The 16,176-nt window shown below is 40.0% G+C and overlaps 2 protein-coding genes across 3 annotated transcripts; one reads left to right on the top strand and one right to left on the bottom strand.

Moving 5' to 3' along the window:
* Positions 1–1,713: 1,713 nt before the first annotated feature.
* Positions 1,714–3,078, top strand: LOC119777152 (gamma-crystallin M3-like). The gene is made up of 3 exons (XM_038275947.1): positions 1,714–1,852; positions 2,423–2,665; positions 2,751–3,078. The coding sequence occupies exons 1-3, from the start codon at positions 1,823–1,825 to the stop codon at positions 3,024–3,026; spliced, it is 549 nt and encodes a 182-aa protein (XP_038131875.1). The 5' UTR covers positions 1,714–1,822; the 3' UTR covers positions 3,027–3,078.
* A 6,345-nt stretch (positions 3,079–9,423) lies between these two features.
* Positions 9,424–16,176, bottom strand: LOC119777155. 2 transcript variants are annotated; one of them, XM_038275951.1, is made up of 3 exons: positions 16,093–16,176; positions 11,575–15,991; positions 9,424–10,162 (listed from the first exon to the last, which is right to left on the bottom strand). In XM_038275951.1, the coding sequence occupies exons 2-3, from the start codon at positions 14,875–14,877 to the stop codon at positions 9,794–9,796; spliced, it is 3,672 nt and encodes a 1,223-aa protein (XP_038131879.1). In that variant the 5' UTR covers positions 14,878–15,991; positions 16,093–16,176; the 3' UTR covers positions 9,424–9,793. The 2 variants fall into 2 exon arrangements, with proteins under 2 accessions (XP_038131879.1, XP_038131880.1); XM_038275952.1 differs by lacking the exon at positions 16,093–16,176 and having other exon boundaries at positions 9,424–10,165; positions 11,578–16,079.

Here is a 16,176-nt window from a genome sequence, read left to right as displayed (position 1 = left end):
AATTTATATATATATATATATATATATATATATATATATATATATATATATATATATATATATATATATATATATATATATATAGCTAAGATCCTATGGGACTAAGATCCAGACTGACAAACAGGTGATGGCTAACCAGCAAGACATCGTGTTGATCGACAAACAGCAGAAGAAGGCAGCAGTGATAGATGTGGCAATCCCAAGCGACAGCAACATCAAGAAGAAAGAACACGAGAAGCTTGAGAAATACCAAGGACTGAAGGAGGAGCTAGAAAAGATGTGGAAAGTTAGAGCAGCAGTGGTGCCAGTGGTAATTGGAGTACTGGGGGCTGTGACCCCCAAACTGGGAGAGTGGCTACAGCAGATTCCAGGTGAAACATCAGAGGTCTCTGTCCAGAAGAGCGCAGTCCTAGGAACAGCTAAGATACTGCGCAGAACCCTCAAACCTCCAGGCCTCTGGTAGAGGACCCGAGCTTGAGGATGACACATACCACCCCACGAGGGGTGAGAAAACCGTTTTTTTTTTTTTTATATATATCCATATCTTAATCTTTTTCTTTTATTGGCCAGTCTCAGATATGGCTTTTTCTTTGCCACTCTGCCCTGAAGCCCAGAATCCTGCAGCTGCCTCTTCACTGTAGATGTTGACACTGGTGTTTTGCGGGTACTATTTGATAAAGATGCCAGTTGGGGACCTGTGAGGCGTCTGTTTCTTAAACTAGAGACTCTAATGTACTTATCTTCTTGCTCAGTTGTGCAACGCGGCCTCCCACTTCTTTTTCTACTCTGGTTAGAGCCTGTTTGTGCTGTCCTCTGAAGGGAGTAGTACACACCGTTGTAGGAAATCTTTAATTTCTTAGCAATTTCTCACATGGAATAGCCTTCATTTCTAAGAACAAGAATAGACTGTCGAGTTTCAGATGAAAGTTCTCTTTTTCTGGCCATTTTGAGCGTTTAATTGACCCCACAAATGTGATGCTCCAGAAACTCAATCTGCTCAAAGGAAGGTCAGTTTTGTAGCTTCTGTAACGAGTTTAACTGTTTTCAGATGTGTGAACATGATTGCACAAGGGTTTTCTAATCAATTAGCCTTGTGAGCCAATGAGCAAACACATTGTACCATTAGAACACCGGAGTGATAGTTCTGTAAATAGGCCTCCATACACCTATGTCGATATTGCACCAAACACTAGACATTTGCAGCTAGAATAGTCATTTACCACATTAGCAATGTATAGAGTGTATTTCTTTAAAGTTAAGACTAGTTTAAAGTTATTTTCATTGAAAAGTACAGTGGTTTACCTTATAATAATAAGGTAAAGTTCTAATAAGGACATTTCAGTGTGACCACAAACTTTCGAATAGTAGTCTCTCTCTCTCTATATATATATATATAGATATATATATATGTTATTCCCCACTGTTATATTTAAATTGAAATTATTATATATGTTAATGTTGTGTTAGAGTTTGTTTTACTTCAAGGAAATCTAGTGATTGGTCATGTGTTTTTGTTTTTTGTTTTTTTTTGGGGGGGGGGGGTGGAGCAGAATTCAACAAAATAAAAAAGGAAACATAGATAAATGATGCTTTGTTTCAGCTTGACAGGATGTGTGTTGTTGGGATGTATATCTAAAGTTTTTGAGCGCCCAGACAGATACTAAAGAACTGCAGCCATTAAAGGGCTCTATACCATACTGCAGAGTAAGGGTTTTAAACAACAGGGGGCCAATGATTCTGTGGGGAGTGTCGGGTATAAAAACATGGGTTAAATCAGAAAGAACAGCAGAGTAGCATTATCAGCAGCATTCCAACTAGAACCATGGATACAGTTGACATGAGCAAGGGCAAGGTAAGCTTAAAGATATCTGAATTTATGTGAATATGTGAATTTATTAGTTGATAAATAGATATTTTAAAGTACATTAACTGCCAAACAACAGACGTCTGTTAGACATTGGTTTTTAGGCTAAATATGCTCGGTCCATCATAATCTTGATTTAGTCCTGAAATAGTTGGTAAATATTGGGGTGTGTTTGGTCAGTCTGATTTTGTCACACTATAGTCCAATAATAGAAGTTGGAAAGACATTGAAAACCCAGGTTTCAATGTATTTTCAACAATCTAAAAGTTAAGGCTTTCCCCCCAAACACCGGACATTGGTTCTTGGGCTAAATCTGGTGGGTCCATCATAGTTTTGATTTAATACAAAAACGGTTGTTGAAAATTGGGCTGTGTTTGGTCAATCAGATTTTATCACACTTTAGAACATTAATAGATGCTGAAAATTATGGTTTTTCACCTTTCACTTTTCAAACAAATGTAGAAATCTTTTGGATCTAATAGATGTCATCTTTTAAATGTCTTTTCAACCATCTTTTGTTCAGTATGTAGCATTTATCTTATGTCTCCTGCTTTACAGATTATCTTCTATGAAGATAAAAACTTTCAGGGTCGCTCCTATGAGAGTAGTGGTGACTGTGACGACATGTCCTCCCACCTGAGCAGATGTAACTCCTTCAAGGTGGAGTATGGATTTTTTATTGTTTACGACCGCCCCAACTTCATGGGAAACCAGTATTTCATTAGAAGGGGAGACTATGGTGACCATATGAGTACGATGGGCTTGAGTGGTGGAATTAGATCTTGCCGTATGATCCCTTTGGTAGGTATAAAGACAAAAATATGATTATTGTGATTTTTGTTTAGTCATAAACGTTGCGTCATTGAGTAAGTATCCCTCCAAACAGTACAGGGGAGCCTACAGGATGAGGATCTATGAGAGAGAGAACTTCGGTGGTCAGATGTATGAGTTGATGGATGACTGTGAAAACATCATGGATCGCTACCACATGTCCGACTGCATGTCCTGCCACGTGATGGACGGTCACTGGATGATGTACGAGCAGCCCTTCTACAGAGGCAGGATGATGTATCTGAGGCCCGGAGAGTACAGGAGCTTCAAGGAGATGGGATACGGAGGCATGAGGTTCATGAGCATGAGGAGGATCACGGATATGATGTAGAAGCTACAAAAAGATAAAGAAAGAAATAAAAAAATACATATATTTAAACAAACTGTTTATGTGTCTTTGTTCTTAAATTGATTACTGATCTCACAAAATACCAGAGATGGGAAGTAACGAAGTACAAATACTTTGTTACTGTACTCAAGTAGATTTTTCTGATATTTTTACTTTACTTTACTACTTATTTTTATGCCGACTTTTTACTTCTACTCCTTACAATTTTACACAAATATCTGTACTTTCTACTCCTTACATTTAAAAAAATTGGCTCGTTACTTTAGTTTTGAATCATTTCAATGGAGTTACAGTTATTATTTTTCACGTCATCAATACCAAATTCAGTCTAATTGGATGGGAATCTACGTTGCATTTGACGCACCACTACAAGATGAATCGACAGATTCTGCGGTATTCATTGGCGGCAAATCATTGCAGCTTGGTGGCGGTGGCGTTAGCATAGTAGCATGGACGACGAGATGATTGAAAATGAACACAACGGAGATCTAGTCCTATTGGCAGACATCCATTTAAAATGTAGGCAACGGCATGAAAAAAGTGGTTTCTACTTTTACTTTTATACTTTAAGTAAATTTACAAGCCTGTACTTTGTTACTTTTACTTGAGTAAAGAAGTTTAACCAGTACTTCCACTTTTACCAGAGTATTTTTTAACACAAGTATCTGTACTTTTACTCAAGAACGGAAAGTGAGTACTTTTGCCATCTCTGCAGAATACCATTAAATATAACACATTACACATTTCAATGTCAGAGTAAATATACAATATTGAATATGTTTTTCTCCATGGCGGCTATAAACTCAAAACAGACGTATACCAAAAACCAATCAAACGTATACTAATTTATCATACCAGTATATTTATATGACTGTCAACAAAAAACATTATAAAAAACTAACATAATTTCATTTACAGGTTTACTTTTTGTACATAAATGTTGTCCTTGTGAGGCTTTGTGAAGGTAAGTCTGTGTTTTGCATGGTCCAATATTGTGTCACAATGTACCAGTTTAATAATGGAGAAGCTATTACCCAGCTTTATATCTTTTAATATATAAAAACGATTTATTTTCTGAGAACGTGTTTATTTAACTACTATAACCACTATGAAAATTGACAAACATCTACAAAAATTTCATTTTATTATATTATTTTCCATTTGAATCCCAGAGTGTTAATGCTTCTTTCCCTTTTCTGGAAGAAATATTTAAATCAGTCCTACCAGTCTTTATCCATGCTGGGTCAGATTCTGAGATTTGAAAAAGGAGGCAGGCTGTCAGCAGAATAAAGTCGTAGCCTCGTTGCATGCAGTTAGCCAAGCCTTCTTGCTAAACCAGGTCCTGGAAAAGGTCTTTTCTTGCGCTATTTCTCTCTCTCTCCGATGCATCTCCAGATCCCACGACTTGATCTGTCAATGACACTGCAAAACGTCTTGGCTGTGGCAGGAGGTGGTGAAAAAATATACTTCCTGTCACCTCAGGTCGCTGCTTAGCTGTGCCCTGGATTACATATCCATTTGTATTCAGGGTATACGTCCTCCAAAGGCCAGATTTATAGGCCGATTACATCATAGCGCAGTGTAGGTACCAGACTTGCTCGGGTGGTCAGATCTGCTCAGGTCCTGAGCATGCCAGTGACGTTACGCTACATGATTGGCTGAACCTTTCCACTTGATGTAAAACATTATGGTTGCCCAGACAACGGTAATACAATCATGCAGCGTCATAGTGCCTAACCGGGAGCTTCTGTCGTGTTAGCATGTCTAACGACCGATGAAGTTTTACATGATCGATAAAATACACATATATATATAGATATATATATCTATATATATATGTTTATGGTGAACAAAGTAACTGTCAGACCATGATATAGAGGGGGAGATTGTCATGGTTTTATCTAAAGCTCGGACCCACATTCAGAGAAACCAATTCAGAGAGACCAAGGGAAAGGTTTAACAGGTTTTATTGAAGAAGTAAAACAGAGGGAGAAGTGTTGCTCTGAACACTATAAAGTGAGGGGAAGACACAGCGGTTAGTTCAGGCTCAGTGGGGATTTTGACTCGTGAACTTGGAGTAGAGGATTTGGTTGCCGACTCGCGTTTCTAGAGAAGTTGTTGAATCTTTGACTCCTGCCTGTGTTCCGTGGTTCCAGTGTTTGTCTGATTCAGTGGAGGGCGGAAAAGGGTTTACCCAGAAAGCGGTTGTTAGTAGGTGAACGGAGAAACTGACTGCCACTCAGATTTCCTGCGGTACTTGAACGGGTCGTAGTGGAGAATAATCCCTTTCTCGGTGAGAAGCTCAAACGATCTCTTGGGGAAAGTGGATACAAACCTCCTGTTTGAACCCCAGCTCAGTTTGAAGCTCAGTTGATCCTTCCAGGGAGAGAAGGTCCGAACAAATCCAATTTGCAGGATGACTTCATGCCAAGAGGCAAAGACAAAAAAAACAAAGTTAAATTCAGGTTGACAAAAACTCAGTTTGACGTAGCAAAACTCCGCTTGGCTAGAGTACCCAAAACTGGCAAACACTGTGGCGTTGAGGTAGTGGCAGTCAGCAGCTTAAGAGCGCTCCATCTAACGAGGAAACCAACAGCAGGCGTGTGAGGAGGCGGACCAGCACCAGGCGCCTCCTGGTGGATAAAGGGAGACAAACACAGACACACAAACACAAAGACAGGAGTCCTGACAGAGAGCTGGGTAGCGCTGTGGCTAGCTGTGTTTAGTAGCTAACAGGCTATATTAAGCTACACTACTTTTAACTTTGTGTCAACAACAATGGTTTTTTTTTTTCTACAAGTAAAATAACTGTTTCATATGTCCAAAATCTCTACAAAAGTCATTTTTGAGATGTTAAATTTGTCTTTTCTGTCCTCAGATCTCAATAAAAAGAATAAAAATAAGCTGAGACTTTTTTTTTGGTCATCTTCTTAAATGGCAGAGCTCAGTCTTAGAATGCAGCACTTTCTTCCAAGACTTAGAATGATTGTTTCCTACTTTCGGCTACTTTAGATCACCAATGAAATGTAAAATAATAGAAAAGATAGGTAAGAATATATGGAGACTCCAAAAGGGATTTTATTCTTATGAAACAGATTGCCTGAGTGGAGTTGCCATATGTTAAAGTCATAAGAATGGGCATGGCCCCTGAGCAGATCTGGTACCTACAGCGGCACCGAGGTCTGTTCGGATTCTAAGACTCCTCGTTATGTAGCTGACAAATGCATCCTCCTTCACGCTTTATTAATAATTAAAACTTAATATTTATCTTGCACATCTAAAAAAAATATAGAAGTTTGTTTAGAAATATTTTAAATATTAATTTTAAATGAAATTCCAAAAAAAGAAATTACTTCTTTTTTTTTTTGTCTTAATCAGGGTCATTAGGTGGGTGGGGTGGCGCCCTAGCGCCCTCTATTGGCCAGCCGCCACTGAATGTATGAATTGAACTGGAAAGGGTTTATATTTATTCAAGCTTTTCATCTTTAAAAACAGACTCCCATGAAATGATTTCCCTTTTCTTGTTAGCCTTTATCAATTAATGTTAATTTTACTTCGTAAAGCACATTGATGTTTAATGCACATAAGGTATAATGCTAGGGTGACCAAACGTTCGTATTTCCCGGGACATATCCGTATTTCCCGGGCGTCCCGGGTTTTTTTTAGAAAGTGAGGAAATGTCATGATGCTGCGTGTGACGTAATCCCTGAGCCGCGTCAGTGCTTAATCAGAATATAGATTGCGTGGCTGTCAGTACGTCAACAACATGAAAAAGCGCAAATGTATGTTTACCGACGATTTACAAAAGAGTTTCCCCGCTTTCAGACCGGGTCGAGACAAATGGGAGGCCTTGTGCACATATGTCTCGGTGTCCAATGGAGGTGCAAGGGATCTGAAAAGCCACCTGGACTAAAGTAAAGATAGTCTAATGATATGTTTGTTCGTTTTTGGTACATTTTGAATAATTTTTGCTACACAAGAGGTATTTTTTGTTAATTAGCTAATTTGTTAATTTATTTTTACCAATAGCCTACAGAACAGACATTATTTTGTTCATTACTAAGGCTGAGTATCATCTGTTATTGGGAGTTGAGAGTTATTGTTAACTTTTATTGTTAAGTGAGGGATGTTTAGATGAGACATTATTTCTTTCATTGTGCATTGTGGTTTTCCGAAAATGAAAATATGGTCACCCTAATAATGCACCATTGCTTTTTTAAAATCTTTTATCTAAAGCACTCATATACCAAGTGTTGGATGGGATGATATGGCCCTGTATGTCTATCTGACCATGTATGACATTCTGACAGAACAGCGGCCTTTAATGAGGCACACCTGCAGCTGGTTGACGGTCATCAGGAACAGCATTTAGGGAGGAGTGAGGACTGATTGTAACACTAAGTGATAATGCAAGCCTCTGAACCCCAGCCTGTTTTTGCTCTGTCTTCATAATGTTCCTCTGTTTTATCGCTCTAAAGATTCTCTGTTCCAAGTGGATCCTGCTGGTTATCTATGTCCAGAATCTCTCAGAAAAATGCCCATTGTGTGGATCCAGTTTGTAAATGGCAGCAGGGTCCTCCACTCCTGACCGAAACATTTCCACGCTTCACCTTGCTTGTTTCAGACTTACTGTGCCAGACAAAAGCCACAAACCCACCAGGTTTCTGAACAAGTCTCCTTCCTGGAAACCATTTCTAGGTTTCTCACCACCACCTAGTGGAGGACAGGCATATGCACCAAGATACTTCTACTGTTCTGTGAAAACGAACTTCAACTTTTAACACTTTCTAGGGAGTTTTCTGAATGTGGGACAAACACTCTGATAAGAAAATCATGACAATCACAAGCACTACATTCCATGTTAACTCCCGTAAACACAGAGCATTCTCGCTTGTGACATCATTGCGTCCTCTACTGCACATGCAGGACATCTAAGCTGTATGAATGCAGTTCACACAGGAGATTACAAAACACACAAGGATCGGTTTTGACAAAAAAATAAATAAAACAAAAAATGGGAACTGAGCATGAAGGCCTGCAGTTTGAACATAGTCTAAATGCTGTGCAGTTACAAGACGGAGCTTGTAGTATCAACAAGATTTACAACAATTGTAGTGCTCAGGAATTTAAGTAAGAAATGTATTAATTTGTGGTTTTACTCCCCATTGAATACACATACTTGAGTTGATGGATTGCATAAAGATAGAGCATCCTTCCATGATTAAAAACAATACAATCATCTGTTTGTTAAGGTTTATTAATGCAAATATGTATGTATCATTGTTGAACAAACCTGGGCAGGGTGTTTCCTGTGTCTCTTCCCATACCACTGTAAATAGCTGCTGGTGTCAAATTGACTATATATATATATATATATATATATATATATATATATATATATATATATATATCAAGATATTAATTTCATTCCAAGAGTTACACATCTTTACAGTAGTAATGACGCATCCATACAATATTTTTTATCTAGATTAATTACACTGTAATCTTGGAATTAATCTAGATTGATTTAGATTAAAATGGCTTTTTAGAATTCTGCCAAAGGTTAACAGGTTACCATAGAAACAGGACCCGGTGCTCATCATTCAAAGACTGGCTTAACAACAATATTCAACAAATTTACCAAGAAATAAAATATGTACCTGTACTAAAAAGCAAAACACAAAATAAGCAGGACTCAGGTCTCGGTGTACACTCCACCTATCACCGCCAGCTACCAGTAGGGGGTGCTGTTTCCTATCATTAGACCTGAACCCAATAGACGGATGACAATTGGAATCCTCTGCATATTAAACACTGTTACATAAGTACAAAGAAGATATAAGAATAAAATAAAATAAGATAAGGGTAAAAATAAAATAAGGGTAAGATTAAAAGTAAGATTATAAGTAAAAGTAAGTCTTTGAAAAGGTTTCTCATGCCAGGAGTCGAGTTAGACCAGGGGCTCATCTACTGTTTCCAAAATTCATCACAAACTGCTTGAGAAAGGTTTTCTACTATGATAACTTATGATGAAAATAAATAATATTCAATAAAATGTGTTGGTGTTTAATAAGTGTTTATCAATAAACATGAATGCAGAATTGTAGGTGTAACTCCTCTCAAAGCACGACGACAAGACGTAGGTTTTCTTTAACGGGTTTATTCCTCCAGGCAATCTTGTAAAGCCTCCCAAAAACCTTGAAAACTAAATAAACACAATACACAATATCAGAATGAAGTTAGCTAAAACGCTAACATGAACCAAACCTTACAGAAATGAATAAAATAAATTACAAACAAACAAACCTCGTTGGCTGCGTGCGTGAACAGAGAGAAATTAAGTCCTTGGTGACTTGAGTCCTTGGGGTCATCTGTCCTGAGTTGAGTGTAAATGTTCGTATTTAAAACTTTAATGACAGCTGATCTTCTGTTGCCGATTCCTTGGTGGGCTAATGTCTCTCTGAAGTTTAACTGGCAACTGTTAGTCGTTACTAGGGTGTTGTGGCAACAGTTAACTGGCAACGTTAGTCGTTACTAGGGTGATCGTGAACACGGTAAGTATATAAGCAATAACCAAATAAAAATAATTATAAAAATAACAAACCCTTTAGATGAAACACTTAAAAAATGCTTGCAACTGTTACACTCCCACCAAATCACATCATACTTAACGTGGGATTTCTCTAAATTTAGAACAAAACTGTTGCGAGTCAAATGTTAACCTTGAACCATAAATTGAAACATACATTCTACTCTGCCTCAAGTAATGTGATAACCTTCTGTATGGGTCTGTCAAGCAAAACTGTCTTAACTTTAGGTTTACCCTGTGTAGCATGTGTTGTGTCACCAACTCGTAATGTGACCTTTCTCACCCTGCCGTCTGATGATGGGAAGACTTTGTGGACTCTGGCCAGCTTCCACTCACAGCGGGGGGCTTCATCATCCTGTAGGAGCACGATGTCATTCACCATCAGATTTCTTCTACTCTTCTGCCATTTCTGTCTTTGTTGTAAACTCAGTAAGTATTCCTTTCTCGCGTCAGTTGTCATGTCGTCAAGCATTTCCACGTGAATGGCTCGTGAGCACAGACAGGTAAGTAGTAGACCATATTTCTTCATCTCCTTTAGGGCTGCAACTAACGATTATTTTAAAAATCGATGAATCGGACGATTATTTTTTCGATTAATCGATGAATCGGACAAAAAATATTTTTTATATTAACCTCTTTATTCCAAAATAAACATTTTAGACAGAACAAACAAGCACACAAGTACAGGTTGCTCTTTAACTGTACTGGTGCAATATGAAAAATAAATGTTTGTGTTAAAACTATGCAAACTTACATGAGAAATGTAGCTGTACATCCACAAAATATAGGGTACTTTGTTTCATAAAGCGCAAAAAAAGACATTTTTGTTTTTAAAAGCCCCTAAGGGGTTCAAACAATAGGCCCCCCCATTTCAACAAATTAGTTTTTTTAGACTAGAAGAGTTCTGCCTTTTAAGACAGGAAAGTATAGCAGTTAAAGTTGCTGCTTGAGAAAATACTGAACCATAGAGATAAAAATAGCCCTGTGATTCAAATTATAAATTGTATTTGGAATAAAAATGAGAGAACTAGGGGTGCTAAAAAACACATCCTCCAAAGACAGATATTTACATGGGAATGTGGCAGATAATTAATTGACATATTACTGATCTTGCTGGATTTTATTCTGCTTTACTTCCATAAATTGCAGGATCTTCTTTACTTTAACTTTGCCAGAAGATTTAAACTTTAAAAGCCTTGCCCTCATAATTTGCAAGTTAATTTATTTATAAAGAAAATATAAACGCTGCTTAAGCTAATTCAAATGAAATTAAAGGTAAAATAAGTAGCCAACCTTATCCCTGTCTGTAACCTAACAAGGTAAGGAAAGCATCAGATGAGCTACCTGAGAAACTAACGTTACGTTTCCCCACTTTAAAACCAAACAAACATGGTGGTTCCGTGCCATGTTAATTTCTTTTGAAAAAAGTTGCATGTTATCACTTTTTTCGCTTTACAAAGCGCAGGCTATTTTAATTATTGTGATCAATTTGCGCCATCAATCCCGGTGCATGCGCGCTTCATTTGCAGTCTGGACGCTGAGGCTGACTGCAGCGCTGAGAGGGAGTCCTGCGGGAAAACGCGGTTGGGGTGGGGGAGGCGCCCCACGGCAGAGTAGGAACGATACATGCTTTCACGTAAGAGTCTCCAAAAGCCGCCAGTGACACCGAAAAAAGTCGCCAGATTTGTCGCTAGAACGCTTTTTTGAAAAATAGTCGCTGGAGGGGTCTGAAAAGTCGCTGAGTTGGCAACACTGCACCTGCGGCGCTGACTCGCTCTGCCTTTTTTTTTTTTCTTCCTCTTTCAGTCAAGAGGCAGTGATGACGGCGCGGCGGATGACGCAATAATCGCGCGACACAACTAATCGATGATGAAATTCGTTGCCAACGCTTTTAAAAGTCGATTTTTATCGATTTTATCGATTCGTTGTTGCAGCCCTAATCTCCTTTCTTCCTTCTTTTACGTGGAAAGGTCCAAAGCAGTCTACGCCGGTGTAGGTGAATGGAGGAGCCGTTTCCATTCGATCTAAAGGCAAGTCGCTCATTTTTTGTTCTTCTGGTTGTCTTCTGTATTTCCGACACTTGACACACTTGTAAATGTGAGACGACACTGCACTGCTGCTTCCCAAGATCCACCATCCATTGGCTCGCAGTTCGTTCGAGGTCATTCCGCGTCCTTGATGATGAACACGCTCATGGAAATGTTTGATCAGCAGGCTGGCCATGTGAGTGTTACTTGGGATAATGACTGGGTGCCTTACGTGTGGGTGTAGCGCAGCTTGACTTAAGCGCCCGCCCACTCTCAGGACTCCATCCTCATCCAAAATCGGATTCAATTTGAAGAGTTTGTTGTGTTTTGTCTTCGTTAGATCTCCTTTTCCTTTCAGATCCTTGATTTCAACTGAGAGTGCTTCTTCTTGAACCAATTTGACGATGGTAAGTTCTGCTTCCTTTCTTTCTTCTAAGCTTGTACTCTCATTGGTTCTTTCTTTCACACCTTTGTGTTCTTTAATCAGTCTCTTCAGTCTGGCAACTGCTTGTACTGCCCTTGACCAGTCAGAGAACTTCTCCAGGCGGCTCAACAATGACCTGTCTTCCTTTGCCTTTGTGTTCAGCACTGTAGCCTTGCGAAGTTCAGGATCATCTTCTTTAAGTTCTCCCACCTTGCTTTCTCTGTGCGGTAGTTCTTCAGTCTTCAGGTTGACGGGAGAATTGATCTCTGGTGACACTCGCATGGTGACTATGCGATGACTGATGCCGACTGCGTCTTCGAACTCCACAGAGGGATTCCCATGGCCTACGATACTCCACCCCAGGTCAGTGCGTTGCGCGAAAGGCTGATTGGCTTGACCAGACACGACTTCTCTTGGGAGTAAGGCTTGAGAGCAGTTGTAGCCAATGAGCAGACCGACTTCACAACTTTGCAGAGGTGCGATGTGTTCTCTCAGGTGCTCTAAGTGGGACCAAGCCTCGGCAGTTTCTTTGGTGGGGATGTGGGTTCTGTTGGCTGGAATGACGTCACGTGTGTAGGATGGTGGTAAGTTGATTCTTTTGTCCAAGTGGAAGCCTCGAACCTGCAGGTTCTTCACTCTTTGAGATTGTATGACAGTGGTTGAAGTCATAGTTGAGAGCTTTAACTTGACCTGGTCTTTCTCTGCACCCAGAGCCGCTGCAACTTCACTCAGTACAAACGTTGTGTCACTCTGTGAGTCTAACAGAGCGTAAACGAGCACCTCTTCTGTTGGTTGAGTAGCAGATGAGAGCCAGACAGGAACTATTGCGGCTGTTTGCAAACCAGGTTCATGTTGGATAACTCTGTGTGTTGAGGCTGTGACGGTGCCTTTATCCTGCTCAGCTTGAGTCCTTTCCTTGTTTTGGTTGCTTGACTTGTATTGACTGTGTTGGGCTTGTGGTGTCTTTTGCTCTCCGTTGTCTCTTTCTTCATGCAGACAAGTAGGGTGACGCTTCTTGCAAGCATCACAGACACTCCTATTGCTGCAAGCTTTAGAGTGGTGGCCCGGTTCAAGACAACCGAAACACAGCCTCTCACTTTGGATAAACTTGACTCTGTCTGAGACTTCTTCCTCCAAGAACTTCCTGCATACATGCAAGGTGTGGCCGATTTTCTTGCAGAACAGGCATGTTTTAGGGGCTTGCTCGTTGGAACTTGTGATTAGAGTCTTTGCTTCAAAATTTAGCTGCTTCTGCTTGTTGCTTGCTGGCTGCCTTGCCCTTTCAGCCTCATCTTGCTTAAGTGAATGCAGCGATGTAACTGGGTTACAGGCGATCTTTGCTTCTCTTGAGAGGAACTTGACAAACTGACTGAAGCTTGGGAACTCGCCGTTCTCTTCTTCCATGTCAACGACTTTCCGATTCCATCTAGCTGTTAGCCAGTCAGGTAACTTTGCAAGAAGCTTCCTGTTTTCATTGCAGTCATTCAGGATCTCCAGTTCCTTGATGTGCAGCATGGCGGCTTCACAACTGCGAAGAAAGTCTGCAAAGTCTCTGAGCTCAGTGTTGTCTTTGGCTCCAATCCTGGGCCATGTGTGAAGCTTATCCCTGTATGCTTTTGCGATGGTAAATGGGCTCCCATATCTCTCTTCCAACAGCTTCCATGCAGCAGTGTAGGCTGACTCTGTTCCTAGAAGGAAGTAACCGTCGAGTGCATTCTTGGCTTGTCCGCTCACGTACCTGCGAAGGTAGTATATCTTCTCCTTCTCCCTGATGTTTTTCTCGTCTATCAACGTTTGGAATGACAACTTCCAGTCGCTGTACTTTAACGGATCACCCATGAATATTGCAGGTTCTGGAATAGGTATACGACTCGCACTCATCGCATCAGAAAGCATTTTAATGAGCTCTAATGAAGTTGAATCAGCTGGCGTAGCTGTTGGTTGAGAAGCTTGGACGATAGAAGCTTGAGGTGTAGATGTCAGAGGACCTCTTTCAGGAAGTGATGGCTTACGATCTGCTGCCAGATTATCTTGTGACACCTCATGGATATTTAGTCCTTGGTTGTACACTTCACACTTTGCTCGTGCGGCATTGAAGTCTTTGACTGTTTCTAAATGTTTGATCTTCAAACGCTTTTCTTCGAGTTTGGCTTTGATTTCAGCTGCCTCTTCTTCTCTTTTAATTCTCCACTGAATTTCTTCTTGTTCTTTCTGTTGGCGTCGCTTCATGTCTGCTATCTCTTGGGCTGCTATCTTCCTCTTAGCTTCTGCCTCCAGATGCTGCAATTCCAATTGTTCTCTTTGTTGTTCTTCCAAGACTTGCAGAACAGCTTGGCTTGCTGCGGCCTCCGCGACAGCTTCTTGGTGCTTTATGGAAGATGCTTTTGAGCGCCCTGAGGGACTCTTCAGAAAGGAAGTGACAGATTCCAATTCACTTAAAGTGGAGTTCCAAAGAGAACCAGCTTCCGGCCAATCTGGCTCATCTTCATGTGGGTGCTTCCCATCCAGGTAAGCTGTGACTTTGGCAACAATGAAATCTGAAACTTGTGTGCAGATATCTACTTGTCGTCTTGTGTCTTGGTCTGGAGTTGAGACTCTGCGCAGATCTTCATAGACACGGTGGACGTCTCCTGAAAGGCCCTTGACATCATGAAGGATATCTTGCAGTAGACACTCTGAAAACGCTTCTGTTGTATGTGACAGTGCCTTCTTGGAGAGTTTTACATTTGTTCGCCATTTATTGTAAGAGTAATTGAATCTTAGTTTGACTGTTTTCATTTTCTCCTCTTGCATTGCTTTTCCCTTCTCTGTCAGGGTACGGGTACGCTCGCTGTGTCATTGCGGCTGTGGTTCTTGAAAGTTGCTTACATCATCTTTTGGAAGATGTTCAAGGACTTCACTTCCATCATCAACTTGCCCTACCTGAAGTGTTGACTCACTATACTGTGACATCGCTAAGCTGTACTAAATGTAAACTCAAATAAATAAATATAGAATGTAAATATAGAATGTGTGAATGCTAACTGTAATGCTAACTTATGTGAAAGTAAATAAAGCCTGCATTAAGTGGAACCATCTACTCTAATGTGTCTAGTGCCTTTAAACTGAAATGAAATAAATATGTACTGAAATACTTAAATGGTTCAAAATACTATTCACTGTGCTTATGACTAATAATGCACTAAAATGGCTCAAAATTCACAAGAAACCCAAAACATAGCATTAGCTTAAAACATAAGAAGGAAAATAAGCATCAATGTCAAATACCAAAAAATACCAAAAATACACTTTAAAGTGGCAGATAAAATACTTTCCAACTTAAAACAGAAGCATTTAACTGAAAGATGTAAATATTTAACCTTCCTTAAATGATGAGCTTCAGTAACCTTTAGATGAAAGACTCAAATGTAGAACATTGCATTACCACACAAATAGCTTTACAGCACAACACACCATGGAACCAGCGTCACTTAGCTCAACCTTTAAATAAATCCTAGAAAAGACGTTTCTTGCTAATGCCCTTAGTCACTCTTGTCAGTGTCCTTCTTTGTGGCTTCGCTTTTAAACAGTCTTTGATTCAGTTCGTATCCGCTTTTCCAGTTTAATCAAGTGGTTGTGTGTGCATTCCACTTATCTGCGTATCCTTCCTTGCTACGAGAGCCGCAGTGCTCATGCCCAAAAGCCGGGCGCGTTGACCGACGATGAGCTTGACAACGGTTGCTAGGCACACTGGATACGAGCTGGCTTCGTGATCTTGCTTCGGTTGGGATGGCTTCACCTCCGACGTGATGAACAGTCCCGAGTTTTCACTGTAACTCCTCTCAAAGCACGACGACAAGACGTAGGTTTTCTTTAACGGGTTTATTCCTCCAGGCAATCTTGTAAAGCCTCCCAAAAACCTTGAAAACTAAATAAACACAATACACAATATCAGAATGAAGTTAGCTAAAACGCTAACATGAACCAAACCTTACAGAAATGAATAAAATAAATTACAAACAATAAAACCTCGTTGGCTGCGTGCGTGAACAGAGAGAAATTAAGTCCTTGGTGACTTGAGTCCTTGTGGTCATCTGTCCTGAGTTGAGTGTA

The sequence above is a fragment of the Cyprinodon tularosa genome, unplaced genomic scaffold, assembly GCF_016077235.1.
Source record: "Cyprinodon tularosa strain WSP-4 unplaced genomic scaffold, ASM1607723v1 ctg982, whole genome shotgun sequence".
Lineage (NCBI taxonomy): Eukaryota > Metazoa > Chordata > Actinopteri > Cyprinodontiformes > Cyprinodontidae > Cyprinodon > Cyprinodon tularosa.
The sequence above is the reverse complement of the archived record's forward strand: the minus strand, read 5'-3'. Positions and strand labels throughout refer to the sequence as shown.

Excerpts from the sequence above, each read along its gene's own strand:
- LOC119777152 (XM_038275947.1), top strand. The coding sequence starts at position 1,823 with ATGGATACAGTTGACATGAGCAAGGGCAAG. Across the intron at positions 1,853-2,422 it reads TTGACATGAGCAAGGGCAAG|ATTATCTTCTATGAAGATAA; the intron begins GTAAGCTTAAAG and ends CCTGCTTTACAG. Across the intron at positions 2,666-2,750 it reads CTTGCCGTATGATCCCTTTG|TACAGGGGAGCCTACAGGAT; the intron begins GTAGGTATAAAG and ends CCCTCCAAACAG.
- LOC119777155 (XM_038275951.1), bottom strand. The coding sequence starts at position 14,877 with ATGCAAGAGGAGAAAATGAAAACAGTCAAACTAAGATTCAATTACTCT. Across the intron at positions 10,163-11,574 it reads TAAAAGAAGGAAGAAAGGAG|ATGAAGAAATATGGTCTACT; the intron begins ATTAGGGCTGCA and ends GCCCTAAAGGAG.